Raw genomic sequence first — 13591 nt, 5'->3', positions numbered from 1 at the left:
AATAACTCGAAATGTTCACAGTAATATTAATACAATACACAAGCATATTCACTCAGGATTGTTTATTATCATACTGATGACCTACTGCATATCTAACGTAACCAAAAAGTTAGGAAGAATATTTACTTTTCATGTTGGAAAGGTGTGCATCTTAAAGCACTTCTCTAAATTTGTGCTTGGTGCTTTGGATGAGGATTTACAAAGACAACGTACATCTGTGATAGCTAGTATGGGCAAATCCTTTAAACGCAGCATGTAGAATAATCCAGTTTTTCAAAACCGTAAAAATATAGCAGTATTTCGGCAATGCGGGAGATTATGTGCAAAGAGCCCAAATCCTGATTATAACAGGACTAATAATTCCACTGGATGGCTGCTTTCATTTTCTTCACTTTTGAGAAGTCTTATTTGAATTTTACTACTATTGTATGTTAGGTAGCAGCACTGTATTGTTACTTTGCAAGTGTTTTTATTTGGATTTTTGTGGCTTTTATGTTCTTCCAAAAAGAAGACAAAGGACCATTCTCAAAAAGAGGTGTACACACAAAAATGAAGAAAAAAAGAAACCGCAAGTTACATTTGAAACAAGCATATTTTATGATGGAAAAGGCTTGATCAGGGAAGACATTCATTATATTTTCTATTACTTCCAATGGGAAACCTTGGAGGTTCTACTTTATGTTTATATTATTATCATTTCTATTGGCTTTTTACCATAGATGCATAAATCTGTACTGTGAAACGAAATATCTGCGTGTAAGATTGGCAACCATACTAATTTATTATAAACATTATTAACATACAATCATTAAAAAAAAGAAGTGCAATTCTTAAAGACACAACTCATGAGAATATTTTCCCAAAAGCACAGTTCAAAGAGAAAGTGGCTTATTCTAAAATTTAATGACATCCAATTACTTTGACATGAACCCCACTTTTTAATCAAAAAAAAAAAAAAAAAAAAAACAGCCAAGGGCGGCCTTATTCACTGAGTTTTTGAGAGCTAATTAGGTGGTGCTCTTTGCCATCCCACACTACATTCCTTCATCAAGTTCTTCATTGAAAAACATGCTTAAATTAACGCTTCAACAATTATCTGGAAAATACTCCTACTGTTTAAATAAAAGAAAGGCAAAGGCTCAGACACATTTTAGACACATAATGTGTTAGACCTATGAGTTTGCCCCATTTGAATGTTCCAAGTCACTTGCTGAGAATCTCATTATACGCTACTCATCTCACTAGTTTCCACTGTTTGAAGCTATAAAATGTTTATTAATTGAATATATCTTCCAACCTTGAAATAAGATTTTGTTGTTTTGGGATCCAGAGGTTGAGAGAGGGGAATAAGATTGAGCTTCAGTGATGACTCATTTCCCCACTCCCTCTTTTGAAATGGCACATTTCTTAATTGGGCTGATGTGGAAGTACACTGCCAGGATACAGGGGCATTAAGTCAAATTGCTCCTGTCATTTAGAGACCTACCTCATAGAAACAACTTATAACCAAAGCAACACAGAAGAATCTCCATTTTGGAGCACAGAGAACCAGGCTAAAGCACCTAGTGCAGGTAGGATAGAGAGAATTGTGACAAAAATGAGGTCAGTGCTAGATGTCCTCAATTTGGTTCAACAGTATCTCTCTCCTTTTGTTAAGGACACTGAGCCTTACTGAAGGCTCACCACTTAATAAGTAAATGCAGCACAACTGGGACAGTCGGTGACATCAATTAGCAGTAATTACTTGTCCACCAGCACCACTCCAGGACTATGATTGAAAAGGCTGAGGGATGAAACATAATCAGTTGTTAGTTTTGCCCATCTAGGAGACATCAAAAAGACAGGAAGTCAGAATATTGAACAAAGGCCCCAAGGGTTTGGTCTAATCATGCAAAAATTGGCTGAATGTTTCCATCCATCCATCCATTTTCTGAGCCGCTTTTCCTCACTAGGGTCGCGGGCGTGCTGGAGCCTATCCCAGCTATCATCGGGCAGGAGGCGGGGTACTCCCTGAACTGGTTGCCAGCCAATCGCAGGGCACATACAAACAAACAACCATTCACACTCACATTCACACCTACAGGCAATTTAGAGTCTTCAATTCATGCATGTTTTTGGGATGTGGGAGGAAACCGGAGTGCCCCAAAAACATGCATGGTAGATTCATTGAAGACTCTTAATTGCCCATAAGTGTGAATGTGAGTATGACTGGTTGTTTGTTTATATGTACCCTGCGATTGGCTGGCGACCAGTTCAGGGTGTGCCCCGCCTCTCGCCTGCAGTTAGCTGGGATAGGCTCCAGCATACCTGTGACCCTAGTGAAGATAAGCGGTGTAGAAAATGGATGTCTTAATGTATGTCTCTGTGTAAGCAAATTGCATACTTTTTATAGTCTTATAGTTTTATAGTTGTGTAGTCTTCTAAGCTCTCCCATGAGCATAGTTGGCTTAACCTACCATGCATGTTTTTGGGATGTGGGAGGAAACCGGAGTCCCCGGAGAAAACCCAGGCAGGCACGGGGAGAACATGTGAACTTCACATGTAATCATGTAATCATTGACTGTTAATAACAACTTTATGATATCATTTTTATTCTTTTTGTTATTATTTGCTTTGGGAGAAACAAATCTAAATCTGCAGAAATCAGAGGTTGAACAGATTGTGTTCAAACTGAGTGGCTGTCATTGGAATATTTTTATTGATTGTCAATCCAAAACATTGTATTTTTGAAGTATATAGAGTATATGTGATGACTGTTTTATTATCATCACATTTAATTACAATGTTGTCAATTTTCTTCATAGTTGAATGAAGAATGAGTGATTAGCACCTCCACTTCACAGTTCTGAGTGAAGTTTGCATGTTCTCCCCGTACCCTGCGTGGGTTATTTTTGGGTACCCCAGCTTCCTCCCACATTCCAAAAACATGCTTCTTGGGTTAATAGAACAATCTAAATTCTCCTTACATGTTAATGTGAGTATGAGTGGTTGTTTTTCTATCTGTGCCCTCAGCTTGACTGGCGACCAGAACAAGGTGTACCCCAACTCTTGCCCAAGGTCTGCTGGGATAGGGTCCAGCTCACCCGCAACCCAAGTGAGGATAAGAGGCATAGAAAATTAGATTTTTGTCCAGTGATTGGCTTAGAGAAATTAGATTGAATCTGGTTTCCTGTCGAATAAAGAAAAACGATAGAGCTGAGGCTGGTGTGTGTGACGGGGTCATCTGCAGATGAGGACAGGCTTTGGAGCAGCTAGTCCAACTAACATTTAATGGGGAAGAGAAACCATGTATTTTAAAAGGAGTTGGGTCTAAGAATTACGATTATCCTAAAACAGTGGCGAGTATTCTCTCAGGAATTTGTGTGAAGCCGAAGCATTGTATTATAAACTTGGACAAGACTGGATTATACAACTCCATGAGTTTTTTTTCCCCACCAATTGCATTACATTTTTAATAAACAGCCTCAACTGGGGTTTCTGCTGCAATAGGACAATCAATTTGTTTCACTATGATGTTGAAAATTATGCTACTCCAAATCATAACTTAATCATGCAAAAAATTACTCCAACAATAATGCCTCACAACAAAAGTAGGGTATTGCTTATTTAATAAAGGACACAATGAGCAATACTGTTATGTGAAGGCTTCTATTTGAAAGTTAGGACTGACACTGTGTTTGTAAAGATTAGGCATTCTGTTTTGAGTCAAAGGATTCGTTGTAAAAAACACGACACTGACAAATGCATCTTGACTTGTCTTATTTTTTTGTTTTTTGCAAGCATGTTAACTCTGTTGAATTTACTGTAAGTTACATTACATTATTATTTTGTGTCTACAGATGTAATGCTCTCCCGTGCCCTTTAGAAAGAGAAGACGCACCAAAGTTCCTCTGCACTTGGAACTGCAAATGGAAGGTCACATGGATTCAGTATTGGGGATAAGGGCAAAATAGCAAAGAGCTCAAATCAGTGCCTTTGCCTACATAAGAGTTAAGTCTCCCTCAGGGGCCATCTCAGACACCATGAAGGATGAGGAGGCACAGTAAGAGAGTGAGGATGGAAGTGTTGGTTGCACTAGAGAGGAACTGACTCAGCAACAGCTTGCTTCTCTCTGATGTGGATCCAAGCATTAGATAAAGTTACAGACCTGACTCAAATGTCTCGAAGCATGGTGATGCTGCTGCAGCGTGAGACATCTCAGCTATTGATTTTATTCTCCCTGCTCAGTCAAAGTATAGCTTTCCCATGCAGTTGTTTATTTGGTGTTGCTGCCCTCAAGACCTCGGGATACTTAACCACTCCTCTCCAATATGAGAACTCCGTGGCTCTTATTGATATAAATGTGATCATTACTGTACATCAATTTGTTTGAAGCGCGTAGAGGGTAAAACAAAAAAATGTAAGGTCTCTCTGTATCACAAATTTGTAACAATTGCGGGTGGGTTTGGAACGTATCACCTTGATGAACAGGGTTTACTGTGTGTCACAATTTTTCCTGGTCCAAAAACAAAAAGGTGTTTAAGAGCACCAAATTGATTTAAAGCACACCACAAACAACTGATCTTAGGGAGATTTAGCACAAGAAACATATCTTTGTTTTCACAACCATGCCGTGTATGTGGAAATTTTTAAAGCAAAAAGAATACTAACTTTTGTGTATAATCGACCTATCTGACAAACCAATATTTAGTCTTTTCTCATGTATCAATCAGACTTGGTTCACCTAACAAATATGTTTATTGTCAGTCATCTGCTCCAAATAGTTAGTTGATAGTCAAAGGTTGTCTACACTTCATTCAAAACAAAGTAGCAGTGATTAACTTTTTTCTTCAGCACACTGTACGTCTGGGGTGCGTGAAAGTGTTAATGCATGTTTTAAATCACTGTTCAGGCAGCATTATAAACAGTGTCTCTTAAACAAGTTTCTATTCTATTTTCTTAACCGTACAGTGCATGTAACACAAATAATCCAATTATGTTAAAAAGTCCAAATCATGGAATGGAGATATGGATTTTCATTGGGCAGCAACAATGTATTTCTCAATAACTTTTTTTTTTTTTACATAAACCATGACACAATAGGAACCCTTTCATAGTCAATATTGAGATTGTACTCAAATATGTCAAATCAAGCTAGTTTCACATACTGTATGTCCGGTAGAGTATAACACTTTGGTCTCCCTCCCAGCCGCTCCCCATATACTTTTGAGAAAGAAGAATACTGAGAACATGACTTAAAGTGGTTAACACAGCAGACACTTTGACAATAGATGGCATAGTATGCTATCTGGAAAAGAGCATTTTGTTGTCAATAGCAGCAACTCAATTCAAGCGCTGTGCACTTCCCTTTCAAGTGTCTGAAACTTCCTTCACAGTTGCTGTCCATGAGGGAACTCTTTTAACATTTTCAGTGACAAATAGTGATCTGAGGTGCCTCCAGCTCCCTGGTCACTGTGATTGACAGTCGACACAAGTAAAAGCCGACTTGTCACACAGAAGGAGCATGAAAACAAAGAGAACCATTTACTGTAGTTGAATGTCCTACAGAATCTTAAATGCAAGTGCTGGTGGAATTTTTTGGGGTTATTTTTTTACTGTATAAATACTAAATGGTATTATGGTTATGGCGGCATGGTGGGTGACTGGTTAGCACATCTGCCTCACAGTTCTGAGGACCGGGGTTCAAATCCCGGTGTGTGGAGTTTGCATGTTCTCCCCGTGCCTGCGTGGATTTTCTCCAGGTACTCCGGTTTCCTCCCATGTCCCAAAAACATGCATGGTAGGTTGATTGAAGACTCTAAATTGCCCGTAAGTGTGAATGTGCGCGCGAATGGTTGTTTGTTTATATGTGCCCTGCGATTGGCTGGCGACCAGTTCAGGATGTACCCCACCTCTCGCCCGAAGATAGCTGAGATAGGCTACAGCATGCCCGCGACCCTTGTGGGGATAAAGCGGTACAGACAATGGATGGATGCATTATGGTTATAAAGTGATAAATAGCCATAGAATAATAAGACAAGATGACTTATATTCCTCCTCCTAATCAACTTGTTTAAAAGAACATAACTCTTTCTACGTCACCTGAACCTCAAACTCTCTTCGTCCCCTTCCATTCATTCGATATGCATAGAGCCCTATTTTCACTGAAACACATTTGCTGTGCTTTCAGTTTTCTTTTCTTCTCAGTATATGTGTCATTTTTGGCAGAGTCGAGTAATTTCAATTTCTGTTCTATTTCTGACCTAATTTCTGATTCATTCGATAATGCAAAGGATGGACGAGAGAATAGAAATAAAGAAATCTTGGAAAAAATTACCCCTAATTAAAGGGAGAAACCATTATGACTTGTCGGCATTTCAGAGGATTGACCATTAAACATTTTTATTCTACAATGAAGATCTGTTTCATCATGCTACTTGTACTTCTCATTAACTCACAAAATTTTGTGAAACTACTCATTTCCGGTTACCAGCGATGAAAGAGGAAAAGCATTGTGACAGCGCGAGAACCATAGCTGGTTGTGTGTTTACGATGAAGACAGTTTGCAGACATGCAAAAAAAAAAAAAAAAAAAAAAAACATTGTAAGGTGGTTCTGGGGGGAATCCCCCGGGCCCCCGCAGAGAATGTTTTTATTTTAACATAAATTAACCGGGGCGGCACGGTGAATGACTGGTTAGCACATCTGCCTCACAGTTCTGAGGACTGGGGTTCAAATCCCGGCCCCGCCTGTGTGGAGTTTGCATGTTCTCCCCGTGCCTGGGTGGGTTTTCTCCGAGCACTCTGGTTTCCTCCCACACCTCAAAACCATGTGTGGTAGGTTGATTGAAGACTCTAAATTGCCCATAGGTGTGAATGTGAGTACAAATGGTTGTTTGTTTCTATGTGCCCTGCGATTGGCTGGCGACCAGTTCAGGGTGTAGCCTGCCTCTCACCCGAAGATAGCTGGGATAGGCTCCAGCACGCCCGTACAATAAGTACAATAAGGCTAAATAATGAAAAAGATTGTTCATGCAGAAAAACATTTCTTTACACCACCAATCTTACATTTGTAGATCAACATAGTGATCTACAAATGTAAGATTAAAATTAAATTTGCCTAATTTCTTTGCTTTTTTGGTTCTGGCCTCCAACTTGAGCCAAGACCATCTCCACTTGCACCTGATGCCTGCTTCAAGCTGTGCCACATGAATAGCATCCTCCTCTTTAAGCACTCTCATTCTGTAAAAGAATTGACTAAACTCATTGTATGTTTCACTTCATTTTTCACTAATACCAACTTCAAAGGCGAATCCCAAATGCATCCTCCAGGAAAATATTAAGTACAGTATTTTTTTTCTGTTTTTATTGGCCATTTCTGAATTTGAAGTTCATTCTGTGTTCTGACATAATCCCTAACATCGCTCCGTCGCCTAATACATTTAACATTGACATTCGTAAACTAATTAGATAATTGTAGGCGCGTTTCCTAATTAATAAAAAATGTAATTGCGGATCAGCTCATGTCGCCGATGTTACATGTGCTTCATTGTTCCGCTGGGACCACAACCAGGGCCAGGACCCGCAGCACCTCAACGCGAAAATACAAAAGACCAGCGCAACAAATACGACACTGGCTGATCTGATGAGCAAAAATGTTGCTTGAACGTAAGAGTAGCAATAGAGGATGTCCATTACAGAAGTGGGTAGAGTAGCCAAATATTGTACTCAGACAGATAAGACAAGACAATAATGTGACTCAAGTAAAAATAAAAACTAGTCCTCCAAAAAGGTAAGAGTAAAAAGTACACAGTGGAATAATTATTTAAGTACTGAGTAAATAGTGAGTATCTTCAGAATATTTTAACCACAGCAGGAACATCAATAAAATAAAAATAACAAAATAAAATGTGAATGTGCAAGGAGCGTTCAAGGAGTACGAAACAGCCTATGACGTCAGCGACAGCAGTAGTGACCTGGGAAAAACTGTTCGGATCTATACAATTCACGTAAATGGCCTACTTTGAGTTTAAAACGGCGAATTTTGCCGAAAGGCGACTGATTTGCATGTATGGTTTGATCCTGGAACAGATTCCATTTTCATTACTTTCAATGGGAAAAACTGAAAATGAATTCAAATTGATCTGCCTCCCAAATGGATTGCGTTCAAGATATTGCATAATGAAAAAAAACCAAAAAAATATCCTTTTTCTCATATTAAATTGTCCATCTGCTGCCAAGCCAAATATTTGGAGCCTTTTTGAGCTAGCAAACTAATTTGTAATGCACTATTTTTTTCCATAATTACTGTTGCATGAAACTAATAATACTAATTGTGTTTCATCTGCTTGCCCTGCCCAACTGGAATGGAGAACCAGTTCGACAGTCATCAAAGGTGTAGCAAAACTGTACAAATGAAGGGGAATGATAGCGAGTCTGTTAAAATGAATAGAAAATTGCTGATGTTTGTGTGGCCTACTCAGAGAGAATGTTATGAGTACAGTGGATTGTTAGTCGAGGAAGGTGAATATGTCTGAATGGGGTTGCATAAGTTCGAACTCAATGACAGAAGATGAGGCGTACATTGTAGTGTTGCAGGAGAGTGGCCGTGTATCATCTTTACTTCTTTTGGCTTATATACAACAAAGTACTTACTTTAAATCCTGGAAGGGCTCTGCCCTCACGTGTGACGTCTGTACAGAATGGCTAAACACAACTCCTTCTGACCCTGTGAAGCAGGATAAGAGATATAGTTAAGGTAAAATTCAGCAGAACTAAATTAAATTATAAAAACTGAATGGTGATAATATTAAAGTTTTTCGGGGGGATAAATAATAGCTCTCAAATGATTACATTGTAAAAACCAATCCAAAAAAATCATGCTGTAAGTGATGCACAAACAAGAAGCACCCCTCCTCCCCCGAAAGTGGTATGGGGATTGATGTCAAGAGCAAAACCGATCTCATCAAAACTAATGACAAAAAGTCTGAAGTTCTTTTTAAGTTGTATAACAGTATGCTAACATTTTTGAGTTAATAAAGGCTTTAGAAGTCAGTTTGACAGTGAACCTGATCATTTCCAATATATTTGATTATTTCCTATGGGAATAAATCATGTTGCAATCCAACACAGAAGAAATGTGGTTCCACAGTGTGTACCTATGGCTCAAACAAAACAAAAGCACAACACAGTAAACGTCTTTACAAGGGACGCATGCCATTGGTCCTACGATACAGTATTTGTATTCTTTCTGGAAAAGACATTCACTTCTCATGGAGCTAATATCTTCCCCAATTATCAGGACCAGCATGTCGATGAAAGTTTAATATGTATTTGAATAGTTCACCTTGGAATGTGTGCATTTTCTGTATTTGTGTGGTGTTGGTAAAGAGAACAAGAGGGACCTTCCAACTCGAAGGATGAGCGCACCTGTCACTATGAGTTTCTCTGTGCCGATGCTGATCTCCTTTTCATCTGCAGAGAAAAGAACTCTCTCTTCATCGGCACTCTTCACCTCAAACCTCTGACACTGGACCTCCACCTTTTCGGAGCCTAGGGGAGCAGAGAAGAAAATGGGCTCTGAGTCAAAAGATTTGGAGCACAGGAACATTCGATGCGTACATAATGTACCATAGGGATGATTCCATATAAGGCTTCCAACAGAAGCACTTATGCATGAGGGTTTAGCTTGAATGACCCTTGAAGAATGTGAAGCCTGAACCACAATGTGCTGAAAATTGCTCACTCGGCCATAAAACATGCTCATACTCTGTGCACTGTTGGTGGGCGTATTGTGCATGATCTGTTAAGATTGTGACATTTTACTAATATCCTATATTGAAGATGCTAATTGACATGTTTACTTATTCTAACAAATTGCAAATGTTGACAACAGCTGGAAAAGTGGTGGAGAGTGCCGTATTTTAGAGACGGTTTACGCTTTAGGAAATATATATATACATTTTTTTTTTTTTACCATGGAACATGTGGGAGAGCACCAAAAGCTAAAAAAAAAATGAAGTTTGAAGTGATGAAATTGAAAATGTTTACTTAAATTTGAAATGTATTGGTTTGATAATTATACACTACATTAAAGCCATGTTCTGTATGATTTATCTCGCCCAAGTGTGCAGGAATGATTTGTAAAGGTTGCTTACTTGCTTTTCATGCAGCAATATTTTTACAGTCCATCTCACAACATCTTTCGACCATATTGTTGGGCGAATTAAATAAGGTCAACTGTTACACTATCAGCAACTACTCTTCAGTGAAAGCTATTGCCGAAGGAAATACAAAATCGTGCAAAATTGTAATGGATGCTCTTTCACAATTTCACATCGGTCCATACTGCATGTTTTTGTCAAATTCATTGGCGCATAGTGTGGTGGGACATGCCACTAACAATTACTGTATTATGTAAGATTTTGGCATCATGAAGTAAATCACAAGTTTGCATTGAGTTAATACATTGAACAAACACACAAAGTAAATATTTACAGGTTACAACCTCCCTGGACTCCTACCTTCTATTGCTTGGCTCCCAGACTATTAAGAGTGCCAATTAGACACCAAGAGTGTCCTGTCAGTCACAATCAAATGTTATTAGCTCCCATCAATCTGAGAGTAGCAACCCCCCTATCCCACCCCTCCTGCTGTCCTTTTTAAACTGAGAAAGTAAGCAAGCAAAGTTTGTGTGGTGAAAATTTCACTCATCCGAAAGTGAAGTGTGCGACAAATGCATGCAAAGATTGAAGGTTTGGAGGACGTTGAGAGACACCATGGCAGGGGAATGAAAGCAAGGGGAATAAAATACTTTTAAGTTTGATGGAGAAAGATGTGCTTTAAATTGGAGATGTGCTGTCTCAGACATCCAGCAAGTTGTGTCTGGCTGCTCAGCTCTGTCCCATAATATAGCTCGAAGAGCAGCTATCCTTGCATCGGAAGAGGTCAGCACATTTTCAAGGATGTGTTTTATTCACTTCATTTTTTTCTTGAGGGTGGATAAAAGATTTTAAGAAAAGCTAGAGATCCATGACAGTGCAAAATTGGATAAATATATTGCATTTGGAGGGAAATGGAGTTAACGTGTGGAGACGATGCACAGTGGGGACACATTTTCTTCGGCCTCTGTACCAACACATTTTTGTGCCCTCCATTTTTTCTCATGTATGTATATTTTTTAATTCAAGGAAATAATGGAAATAAAAATAACATGTTCCAGGATCAGGCTGCCACCATCATAAAAACTTTTTTCTACACGCAAGTTTAACTTTATTAACAACTACACTATTGTAAAAAATAGTAAAATATTGTTGCTATTATATTGAAACAATAAAACCTAAGTGCAAAATGAAGAAAACACTCTTCCTTAGATAACAAGAAATGGCACATAATGCAGCGAACCAGTTAGCGGCTAGATAGTTAGCAGGCAATGCTAGGGGCTCGCAATATAATGTTCTCGTATCAGTAATAGTAGTGTAACTATTTCAATTACTTTCTCAAGCAATATAAATAATTACATTTTATTCTGTTTTGATTAGCTTTCTTAATTTGGAATGAATGCATCAACAGGACCCTTTGGACGTTTCCTCTAAAAAAGTGGAGTAAAACCATTTATGATTATTTTGGAATTAACCACATATTTGTTCTTTACACAAATAATAAACTGATAACAAAACATGATGAAATGTAAATAAAAAATAACAAAATTGTTTGTTACATTATATGTGTACAGCATGTGGAAAACACGATACATGATGTTGACCTAATGACAAATGTGCACAATTTAGACAACATTGCTTCATATGAAAACCCAGATAAGTGAATGTTCCATTCAAAAGTCCAAAACTATAAAGATAAAACTGTTTAAAAGTCAATGTTCTTTTATGTTCTCAAAAGAGTAACCATGAGTGGAACTTTTTCAAAATCTCAGACAAACTAAACGACATTTGGAAAAATATGTCATGTTTGAGACTTGAGCAGAATGGCACATTTCCAGAGAGTGCCACTCACAACTGTCTGCTTTAGAAGGAGGACGTGTTATGAAAAGAAATCAGAGCTTTTGCAGCTATTTTTCAAATATAACTAAAATCATAATCATGGAAATTTCCAAAAGCAAATGTCCAACACTGTCTATTACACAATACAGCATCCTTTGCCCTATTTAGTACATACATATTACAAAAATAAGATACTGAAGGTTGATGGTCAATTTATATGTGGGTTTTCTCCGGGTACTCCGGTTTCCTCTCACATCCCATAAACATGCACGGTAGGTTAATTGAAGACCCTAAATTGTCTGTAGGTATGAATGTGAGTGCGAATGGTTGTTTGTTTATATGTGCCCTGTGATTGGCTGGCAACCAGTTCAGGGTGCACCCTGCCTCCTGCCCGCCATTAGCTGAGACAGGCTCCAGCATACCCGCGACCCTAGTGAGGATAAGCGGTGTAGATTATGGATGGATGGATGGTTGCAAGGAGCTGTAATTAACGAAAGGGAGAAAAACAAAAGCATTTTTTTTTTTTGTTCATCCTGTAAATCACCTGGAGTTATTCAATGTTCGTTCAGAGTAAAGCAAATGTGATTGGTCTATTTTTTGGCTTCCCCTCTGACAATACATTGCAGCTACAGTTGATGTACTGACCAAAGTAATCACTGAAAGAATTGTACAATTTAAACCTATGATGCACAGTATCTGAATAATTCTGTGACCAACTTTTAGTTCGTATTTAAATAAAAGTGGCATTAAAATGATCACCAAGTCACTTTTCTTTTACTACTGTGCATTAAAGCATTACGCCCATAATAAAGTTATATGGCTTGGCTATGCTGGATTTATAATTCAAGGCTTTAAATTAGTGTTTGTAGCTACTGTATAAAGGCATGTTATGCAAGTGGAACTTCAGAAAGCTTGAGGATTAAAAACGCAAAATAAAAAACACGTTACCCTACCAAACAGACACTCCTGAATTCTAATTAAAATAGTCTTTCCTGTGGTTTGGCACTATGCAGTCTTACTTTTACCTTCATTTTTTTACCAAGTGCCACTGCAAGTAAATATGCCTTTAGCCAGATAAATACAGTAGCTTTCAAAATGTTTAACGCAAAAACTTCAGCTGACTTTCACCAGTCCAGCGTCTACTTTCTTGTTTTTAGGATTTTCCTCGCTGCTTTGAATATTACTCTATTTAAATGCTATACAATCCAAGAAAACAATTTTATACACTTGTTAGTTTGGTATTACTTGGCCATTGTGCCCATACAAGTGTTTTTCCTGAAAATCAATATTTTGAGGGGTAAAGCATCAGGAGATCATGTATGGAATTCAGGTAATGTTGAATATTAATATCAAGAACATGGGAAGGAAGGGCTTTATGTGCTTTTGGTTGTTATTAGTCTGAAACTGATTGAAGCACAATTAGTTAATAAATAGTTTCTTAATTATTCTTGTTTGTCTACTCACGTAAAGACTGAGATGTTTGATTTTGGGCTTTTGTATGTAAGTAGTTAATATGAAAAATTAAATGTAGGTCGAAGCAGCAAATTCCTTCTTAGTTGAGTTTGGCAATGACCTTCGAAGTAATCATGTTTCAGTGATCATCAACCCAAAAGCA

At 38.1% G+C, this 13591-nt stretch overlaps 1 protein-coding gene across 2 annotated transcripts in view; it reads right to left on the bottom strand.

The window, feature by feature from the left end:
- The window catches only part of LOC133476232 (zeta-sarcoglycan), a 305172-nt gene that overhangs the window by 32751 nt on the left and 258830 nt on the right, over window positions 1–13591 (bottom strand). For both annotated transcript variants that reach the window (XM_061769346.1, XM_061769347.1), the window contains exons 5-6: window positions 9407–9529; window positions 8633–8705 (exon numbers count right to left, since the gene is read on the bottom strand). In XM_061769346.1, coding sequence (XP_061625330.1) covers window positions 8633–8705; window positions 9407–9529 — 196 coding nt within the window. The remainder of the gene's footprint in view (window positions 1–8632; window positions 8706–9406; window positions 9530–13591) is intronic.

Source organism: Phyllopteryx taeniolatus, chromosome 4 (assembly GCF_024500385.1).
Source record: "Phyllopteryx taeniolatus isolate TA_2022b chromosome 4, UOR_Ptae_1.2, whole genome shotgun sequence".
Taxonomy (NCBI): Eukaryota; Metazoa; Chordata; class Actinopteri; order Syngnathiformes; family Syngnathidae; genus Phyllopteryx; species Phyllopteryx taeniolatus.
The sequence above is the reverse complement of the archived record's forward strand: the minus strand, read 5'-3'. Positions and strand labels throughout refer to the sequence as shown.